Source organism: Crassostrea angulata, chromosome 3 (assembly GCF_025612915.1).
Source record: "Crassostrea angulata isolate pt1a10 chromosome 3, ASM2561291v2, whole genome shotgun sequence".
NCBI classification, from domain to species: domain Eukaryota; kingdom Metazoa; phylum Mollusca; class Bivalvia; order Ostreida; family Ostreidae; genus Magallana; species Magallana angulata.
In genome coordinates, this window is record NC_069113.1 from 43580893 (window position 1) to 43590639 (window position 9747).

The 9747-nt window shown below is 34.3% G+C and overlaps 1 protein-coding gene and 1 long non-coding RNA gene across 2 annotated transcripts in view; one reads left to right on the forward strand and one right to left on the reverse strand.

Moving 5' to 3' along the window:
* LOC128175285 (kelch domain-containing protein 2-like) overlaps positions 1 to 6673 on the reverse strand; it is a 14435-nt gene extending 7762 nt beyond the window's left edge. The window contains exons 1-10 of the mRNA XM_052840802.1: positions 6546 to 6673; positions 6077 to 6244; positions 5105 to 5294; positions 4153 to 4426; positions 3759 to 3884; positions 3296 to 3483; positions 2579 to 2775; positions 2287 to 2378; positions 1245 to 1299; positions 964 to 1061 (exon numbers count right to left, since the gene is read on the reverse strand). Coding sequence (XP_052696762.1) covers positions 964 to 1061; positions 1245 to 1299; positions 2287 to 2378; positions 2579 to 2775; positions 3296 to 3483; positions 3759 to 3884; positions 4153 to 4426; positions 5105 to 5294; positions 6077 to 6244; positions 6546 to 6607 — 1450 coding nt within the window. The 5' untranslated portion in view covers positions 6608 to 6673. The remainder of the gene's footprint in view (positions 1 to 963; positions 1062 to 1244; positions 1300 to 2286; positions 2379 to 2578; positions 2776 to 3295; positions 3484 to 3758; positions 3885 to 4152; positions 4427 to 5104; positions 5295 to 6076; positions 6245 to 6545) is intronic.
* The window catches only part of LOC128175286 (uncharacterized), a 27712-nt gene extending 19129 nt beyond the window's left edge, over positions 1 to 8583 (forward strand). Inside the window, exons 2-3 of the long non-coding RNA XR_008242660.1 lie at positions 7786 to 7913; positions 8197 to 8583. This is a non-coding gene — a long non-coding RNA (uncharacterized LOC128175286). The remainder of the gene's footprint in view (positions 1 to 7785; positions 7914 to 8196) is intronic.
* The last annotated feature ends 1164 nt before the right edge of the window (positions 8584 to 9747 follow it).

Here is a 9747-nt window from a genome sequence, read left to right on the forward strand (position 1 = left end):
GCAACAAAAACTTTAACCAGGTCCGGACGCCGACGCCGACGCCACCGCCGACGCCGAGGGTATAGCATAAGCTCTCCTTGACTTCGTCTCGGTGAGCTAAAAACTGTAGGAGGAGTTATCCGTACAATGAGGGTACCCTATATGCAAAATTTTGCCAAAAAATGACTAAGTTCAAAACCTGGTATTTTTTCGATAAATTATCGGAAATTAAAATCCTTGCAATATGCACACCTCTGATATATGTACAATTGATCTGCAAAAGAACAACTTCCTATCTTGAAAACTGTAGGAGGAGTTATCCGTACAATGAGGGTACCCTTTTGGCAGCCGCCCGCCCGCCCACCCGCCCGCCATTTTCACCATTTTAATAACCGGATTTTTCCGTTGGAAAACCCGGTTAAAAAAAATATTCTTCGCAGAGAAAGTCTCTTGAAATTTTTACAATATATACAGCAACACAAAAGGCGACTGGAACTGGGGTTTGTACTCCAATGTTTTAGGTATAAATATAGACAAAGGAAAATTCTCAATGTCCCTCATATGCTTAAAATAATGTGAAGAGCAGGAGTATGCAGCAAAGTTTATTATAGCAGCAGCTGACTAACTTATTTTTCTTCTTAATCAGGTCAAAAAGTAAGCAAATAATTCCTGTGGTATATAATACGCAAGGTATCCATTGAAATTGTTGTACCAAACGATGTTCACTAGAGGCTATTTAAAAATTTCCTTTTTTCACACACAGCTTGTTACTAAATCAACAAGGCATTTTTCATATACATTTATCTCATAAACCAGGATTTAAAATTGCAAACGTTATTTATTAATATGCATTACTAAAATTCTTATATAAAGGTTTTTCTTAATAAAGAATGATAACTCTCATATTGCTCATGAAATTACTACATCATATTTTTTTTGGTTCATGCTCCTTCAGAAACCATTCAAACATTAAACATTGATTACCCAAGTTGAAGATATGTGTATCCTCTAGTGCAAGATCTCCATCATACCCGCCATGGATCAGGATACGGTTATTGGCTAGAGCACATGAAGCATGCCAGCTGAAACCAGAAGTATTTTCAAAATCATATTTGGCTGTACGTCTTTAAATGTATTCATCTAAACTCAAAGCAACTTTAGTGTTAAAAAAAATATTTTTTCTCCATAATTAACAAGCCTTTTATTTCGACTTTCATTATTTTTTCATTGTAAATATTAAAGGATCTGAATGGTAAAATTCTAACCTTCTTGGAAGAGGTGGAGTGCCCAGAACTTTGGGTTTAGACCACTCAACAAAGCCTGAAAACACAATCGAATACAGAAATAAAAACATTAATAATGCAATTCTCTGGAAAAATTTTGTTGACATAGAATCCAATGTGATAATTTGCAACAGGGAAAACATATCTGGTTTTTTGAGAGCATTTTTACACCTATGATCATTTTTGGGAGTTGATTTTAATCAACTCTCCTATGCAGTCACTCTGGCAAACCGAAAGTGAAACAGTGTTTGGACCAAAGCACAAATCATCGCCGCTGGCAAGACTTAGTTCTTGAGAATAATTGATAAACTCAAAGTAATGTATGCTAAACCATTGTTTTTCAAGGAAACGTATTTATAAATATCTTGAAAATAGTCAGATTTTAAATGGTACGAACAATTTAGATATTTTTTGTAGTTGTATGTATTCTTACGCCAGAGTTCAATATAGTACTCTACGCTCGGCTGTCTCCGTAAATCTCCGGCAGAGAGCCTCCCTTGCTTGTCGAAGATTAATGGCGACAGCCGATCGTTTGGTTGAACAAGACGAGGGTTCAATTGCTTGGATCCATTTTTCCAGAAATATTTCTATCACTGATACGTAGTTTGATTGAATTTATTCCATCTTTAAATTCATATGGGGTTTTATCAACATTCTTGTGTCGTAAAAATCCGAAAATTCGTATTATAAAAATGTGCATAATTCAAATACAGATTAGAAACTACATGTCCCTGTACTTTTCATGCAAAATAACATATCATTGATTTTAAAATAAATAAACATCAATAAAATCAACTCCCGTCAGTTCTTCGGTACTTTGGTTTAAAGTTTTTCATTGTTGACAGGGCCAAGCAAAAGCAAGTATATGAAAAAATCTTGCAAAATTGAACTGTGCTGAAGACCTTTACAACATACGTAATAGATTGTGTGCATATGCAAAATGCAGCCGTCTCCAACTGATACTGATAAAATCCAAGTTTTGATTAATTTTCTTCCTTTGATCAAATACATCAACAACACTTACTCATGTCTAAGATGTGAAGATCATTGTAACAGATAGGAGCATCCCAGCCTCCAAATATTACAAGCTGATCATTTAACATTGTAGCAGAGTGCCTGTAAAAGAAAGAGACCATGATAATGAAAATATATTTTCCTATCAACTTTTCTACCCCCCAAATGCTAACTTATGAAATTTTCTACAATTGTCCTGGCTCCTACATTGTACTTAAACAAATCTTCTTTTAAATTTTGCATGCCATTGAGTTTTTCTTTTTACCTGTTTAAATTTTTAAAGTGTACAAATTACAACCTACCCTGATCTACACAATGGCTTCTCTCCGTTGACAATGGGCTGGTACCAGTTCTCTGACACAGGGGAAAAGATGTGTATCTCATTGCTACAGCCATCTGGCTGGGGGTCAGGGCGAGGATAGACACCTCCAAAAATCCACAGCTCATTTCTGTACAGTGTGGCGCTGTGATAAGCTCTAGTCGGCGCTTTTCCTGCTACCTGTAAAAATCACAGGAAGGTGACTCGGATCTGGGCTGCATTCCAGATCGTAGCTGCTAGCCTAGTTGCAAGGTCGTAGATATCTAGGTCTATTGAACGGACCCTAGGTTAGCCACTAGGTCTCAGATTTAAGTTGGAAATATTCGACTAAAGACTAATTTCATCTACATAATTTGTTAAGTTCAAGCAGAAATATACATATTAAAATTCATTTTCACTAAAAGGATGAATAAAATATCACTAAATAAATATTTCATGTTTGTTACAAAGTGGTAACTAAGGTGGCCATCTTGAATTCGATGATTAGCATAAAATATTTAGGCTATGAATATCTACCTAGAGGCTAGGCTAGCTTACTGTTCAACTACGTAGCCCTACCTAGCAGCTACGATCTTGAAAATCTGAGTTATCAAAAACCATTTTAAAGAAAATTTGGAGTTTGCAATGAATTTGCTTCCAATTTCAAGGGTGTGAAATAAAAATACTAGTATTCTAGTACCCAATGTGAAATCTGTTATACCTTTAGTAAAGTCCACTTCCATTCCTCTAGATCAAGCATGTGGACATCATGGAACCACCTCTGGTTTTTGGAGCCACCATACACATATATACAGCGAAGTTTGGGGTCATAGGTGGCAGTGTGTCCCATTCTGTACTCGGGTTTCTGGGACTCGGTGAACACTTCTGGACAGGTCCACTTTCTAGTAACTGAGAAATACAAATCAGATTTTGCAAATATGTGTACTTCATCACCATATAATTTTACAACACCATCAACCAATAAATCTTTTTTGTATTACAATCTCCATCACCTTCAAAATATGAAGCAAGACTTGCTAATAGAACACCAACACTACCTAAAGAGTTTGGACACCCCCACCCTCCCCCTTCTAAATAGAAGAGGAAGCATAAAAAAGACTTGCACCAAATATTAAATCAGTGCAATATATTTAGATTCTGGACTGGATTCCATTTTAACTGACCTGTATCTAAGCACCACACTGAGTCCTTGCTGAGCTGTTGTCTTTCACCTTGTCCCCCAATAACTACAGCGGTGTTGCTGTCTGTCAAACACATTGTGTGTCCCCAGCGACTGGTGGGATGGGGCGCTGAAAACAGGGAAACATAAATATAATGCAAATCTTGGTAATGAACTTTAAAACATTGTTTAATGAAAAATACTGTACCCATTAGATGAATCATTTTTGTGTTATATGATTTTTCAATGAAAGAGATTGTTGAATTTCATCATGTAATGTAACACTGCAATACAATTGCAGAAATTGGGAAAAGCTAATATGTATCCTAAAATTATTCCATATCATGTTCATACATTAGCACATTTATCCTAAAACCATTCCATATCATGACACCCACCTCTACTAGTCAGGTCTTTACAAATGGCAACTTTTGGTTTCCCACCCTCGACCATTTTAGTGAATTTATTGGAGCTAGGTGAAATATTCATGTCTCCCTCTGTGCCAATGTTTTCTTTGTCTGTTGTCGTATCAGTGTTAAGAGCTTTTGCTTTGCCTGTTCTGGATCGTTTAGGTGTGGGCCCTGTTGGAGTTTTCTCCCCTTTACCCAGGCTTTGTCTGCGCTTCTGCTTAACTGGCTTTGATGCATCTTTGTTCTTTCCTCTTTTTGATACCTTATGAGTGAAAATCAAAAATACTGGAGAAGGAAAAGCAAAGAAATCTAAATTGAAGTCAAAATGAAGGAAACACAAAACTAAGTAATTTGGTTGTAGATTTATATAGATTATAATACATCATATTGCAATCCCTGTAAATTCAATTCACAGTGAAAGTTTTTCATGACAAAACACTGCTTCATTAGCTCATTTATGCTAGCCTCAAATGATATTCATATCTAAATATATCTTACCATTTCATTTCTATGATAAATATCTTCAGTGTAAATGATATAAGAAAAGAATAATGTACATATGGTGGTCTTTTTGTCTTAAATTGACTTGTGAATTTGACGTACAATGTATTCTGACACATTCAAATTGTTAATCGCAAACCTAAATGAATAACCATGATATCGTAACATTTGTCAAAGAAAAAAAGTAAGATTTATCATTTTTACTCATGTGGATACTGTACAAACTTTTATTCACAAGTCAACTCTATTTCACAATTAACTGGGGATAAACTGGTTTGCAAAGACTTATTTTCCCAACCCAGCCTTACTAAACATGTGTTGTTATAAAAACATACAAGGATGAATTTGCAATAAAAAAAAATTTTTCAAAAAGACAAGGCTCTAGCGAAAGGTTTTCACATGTGAATAAAAGTTGATTGACAGTTTATTCAATAGATACCTTTGGCGTGGATTCATTGATTTCTTTGTCTGACGAATTCCCCTTTAATATTTTTGTAAAGTCCGCTTCTGTGGCACTCTGAGTTGGATCACTGGTGATGAACTCTATACACAGCTTTGCCATGCCTTGCTCTGCGTCTGAGGTCATGATGCTGGGGATATTTCCACGATTCTTCTCCCAACAAAGGGCCCTTAAGATAACATCATAAAATACTAATTTGATCCAAAACAGATATATTCATGTCAAAATAAATTGGATTAAATCTCGACAGTATACGTTCTTTTTGTTCAGAAGTGTTTGTAGACTTTTTTTTGTTAATTTTTGTACCACATTAACCACAATATTATACTTTTGTATACACTAACAGTTAATTTATTGTAGTATATCCAGCGTATATGGCGGATTTTTAAGGGAGTGCACACCAGTTGCAGGCCCTCTCCTAAAATTGTCAGAATAAAGTTAAAGGCAGCCACGAAATCCTCTGCCTACAACTAGCACCCCCTCTAACTCCAAATCCTGTATATGCCCCTGATATCATTACAGGTAACATGCATATGCATCCAACAATCATTCAATCAATGCAACATTATGTGCACAGCCGATTTCAATATGCAGAAAAACATTTACTGATTTGAATGCAAATGACTTCTGTTTGATAGATAGAATAGGTATACCAAACAGGTAATTTGACCATCGGGTGGGTGGGCGAGGGTGGTGGTCAGGCAATGCCCGACCATTGATTCTCTGTGACAGGGTTTTGCCTTTGCAACAAGATAAGAGATATAACGACGGACCAGACCAGGATTTACACCTGGGACCCCTAAATCTTTGGTCAGTTGCTCTAACCACTGAGCTATCTGGTGCCGGTATTTGAGCCAGTCTGACTGTCAAAACTTAAATAAAGAAAAGCTATAAATGATTATACAAATGACAATAAAAATTTACTCATATTTCATCAATCACAGTTTTTACCTTGTTTGTTCTGTAAGCATTCCCAGACGAAGGTTTTCATCTTTGTAAGTCAGGGCAATCTCCACCTCTAGTTCTCCAACCTGACTTGGCCAAATTCCGAGTCCAAATATGATCAACTGGTCTGGAAGAGGCGTAGGAATGTATTGGGTGTATATCCCTTTGTCTCTCCTGTTGATCAGAATGCGTCATAATAAATCAACGATCTTTCAGAAGTGATAAAAAATTAGGTAAAATAAGCATGATACCAGGGACGTGTATATGCTTTAGTATATGTGTGCATGATGATAATGATAGATATATATTCTATGTCGGCCATTTATTAGGTAAATCAAGGTCCTAAACCCAGTAGTTACTTGATACATCTATCATCAAACTATTTTTTGTTATTTACAAAACAGCCCTGCAAAAGTTGAACAGGGAGAAAATATATTTGATCAAACTTTACTTATAAAAGGTTTAAGTCACTCACTTCATTAACTCCTTTGGTGGATCGTCCACGTTTGAAATGCAAAATAAGTTGAAATCGTCCATTTTGGACTGTTTCCTCCAGGTTGTAAATGGCGCTAAAAGTTGGCGCAATTCACAGTTCGGGTTGAAAAAGAAAACTTTATTCGGATATAATTGGAATTTTTTATGTTAGTGCCTAAATTGCAATGTAATAAATATTTTTCAAATTTATATATCAATTATGCGTGTTTTTTCTTGTTTAATTAACTTGTAAGTTGACAGTTTCGTGACTTTTATGGTGGATGTGTCATGAACAGTTACACGACCCTGGCCTGATTAATTTGTCACAGGCATGCGCGGATCCAGAAATTATTATTTTTTTTTTCAAAGGGTCCAGAGGTCCAAATTAAGTTAATTTAACTCAGATTAATTCATTGATTTGTTGAAAGAAAGATATATAAAAAATTAAAATGTTCCCTTCGATCAGTAATAAAATTATTTGTTTATTTCTATAATTTACAAAAAAAAGCTTAAAAAGTCGTATCTAACAACAGAGACATAAATAATTCATGTCTCTGCTAACACTTAAGTTTCTTGATTTTACCTACAAAAATAAAATCATATTGAAAATTAAAATTGAATATAGTTAATTAAAGTTAAAGGTATAGGATTTTATAAAATAAAGTGACCTTTTTTTTAAGATTTTTTGGATGAGTCCCCCAACTACCAACATATGTACACACATTCTCGGCTTCTATTTCAATATATTATCAATACAAGGTCTTTACGCAAATTTTGTATATCATGCAATGTTCAAAGCGTAACTTTCAATGATATGACGCCAATCTAGACTAGTAGTCTGCTCCAGTCTTTATCTGAGAAATACAAGTAAAATTGCTTTTAATCAACTACAGTGTAATAAAAATCTCATGATAAAAAAAATGAATTTTCCAACTTTAAAGTTGGAATCTCCAACTTTAATCTTGGAATTTAAAACATAAATTACCATCTTTAATCTTGGATTTTCCAATTATAAAGTTGGATTTTGTTAACGCCAGGTAGATACAAATTACAAGGTTTGGTTTTGACCTTAATTGTCTTAGTGTTCTTCTTTCTAATCATGCATTAAATTAACGACACCCTATTGTTTTACATATTAAGATAACATTTTTTTATTCATAAAAATTCGATATTTGATATCTCATACTGAATGCATTTTTAAAAAACGTTTTAATCTTATATATTTATGTAAAAACTTCTAGTTCAGAAATATTCATTAACCCAATAGAATGGGGATGGATATGTTGACACAGATGCCAAATGGAGAAGATCAAGGCTGGTGTCAGGAAAGCCTTAGGAAGATAGAGACATTGGAGGCAAGGCAGAGGTGGTAAGTTCTTGTTAAAGCCTTCTAGATCTATAGTATGTAAAATTACAAACTCTCGCAAGAAATTATCTCCGTAAATAGAAATTTATTTCTATGCCAAAGTGCCCGAGGCTGCATGTGTGTAAATTCTTATAAAGGCCTTTTTCTAACTGGTACAGGCATTGAGGTACAGGAAAAAAAAATTCAACTTTAACACAATTCCTTAATTGACATTAAAAAATTAGGGAACTGTTTTAATTTCATGTATATATTTTGGAGAATAGATGCATTGACATTTTCTTTGTAGGTGATGAAAGAATGTTGGAGAAATAATGAAGAATCAATTCTGAAGGGTCAGAACAAAAATGACAAAACTTGTCATGTTGTGACCTGGAACCACTCAGGAGGAACCATTGTTTCTGCATCATTGACCATCGTCATTTCTGAAATATCATACCATTCAAATTCTGTAACTTTAATTGAACTGAAGAGTTAAGAACCTATTTTTGTTTAACTTTATTTCTATATCCTATTACTCTGTGTAACTTAATTCCCTTTGTCAGGTTATTTATCTCAGGATATTTAATTCAATTTTGATTATACATATATACCACATGGTATAACCCATGTACATTGCAAATGCAATGGTTGTTGATTCTTGCATGCTAATTTAATTCTCAATTTTATTTTTTTGCCTTGTGAATTTTGGCTTTAAACAAGAATCTCCTTTTTTGAAAACTTTTTTAGCACTTTTATCATCATGGGAAAATGTTAGTATAATGATAGTGCATGTACATGTATCACTAGATAATTTGCTTGTAATGAAATAAATAACTTTACACGATAAATTTGTATGTATAACCATTTAGTGTCTGTGTTGAATTAAAATAATACTTTTGCATCAAATCTTATAAATTAGTAACCAAAATTTTAATGATGGCGTAATCACTTATAATTTTACTTTGCCTATATTCCTTCTTTTACAATGTCATAGTCAAATTCCTGATAATTATATGGAACGCCATGGCTGCCTTATGTTAGGTGATTTTATTATATGCTGTGGGTCTATTATTATATGCTGTGGCTCTATAATTATATGCCGCAGGTCTATTATTATTTGCTGTGGTTCTACAATTATATGCTGTGGGTCTATTATTATATGCTGTGGTTCTACAATTATATGCTGTGGGTCTATTATTATATGCTGTGGTTCTATAATTATATGCTGTGGATCTATGATTATATGCTGTGGTTGTATTATTATATGCTGTGGCTTCGCTATTATATGCTTTGGGTTCATAATTATATACTGTGGTTCAATTATTATATGCTGTGGGTTCATTATTATATGCTGGTATACTTAAATTTTACACAGGGGCTCTTATTATAAATGTTCCTAAACAAAATGGCGGCAGATTCCACAGGGTTGATAGGAAAGGTATTGGAGGATTTAAACTTACATCTGTTTCACGACAGGTTCAGGGCTGAAAAAATAACCACAGATATTGTATGTAAATTATCTGCACACGAATTCCAAACTTTGGGGTTCTCAAATACAAGGGATATGATGAGATTAAGAAACGAGTGTGTGATATATGGAACTGAAAAGCCAAAAAAGGTATGGCCTCAGTGTGGTCCTCCAATGTATGATATTCCAAAAACAGTATTAGAAATGTTCCTTGAAAATGGATGAACAATTACTTACATTTCAAACCTTCTCTCAGTGTCAAAAAGAACGATTTACAGAAGAATGGCACAGTATGGACTTACTAAAATGAATTTTTCAGAAATATCCGACAATGGCCTGGATTTAACACTCGGGGAAATTTTAAAAGATTTCCCTTTCTGTGGAGAAAAT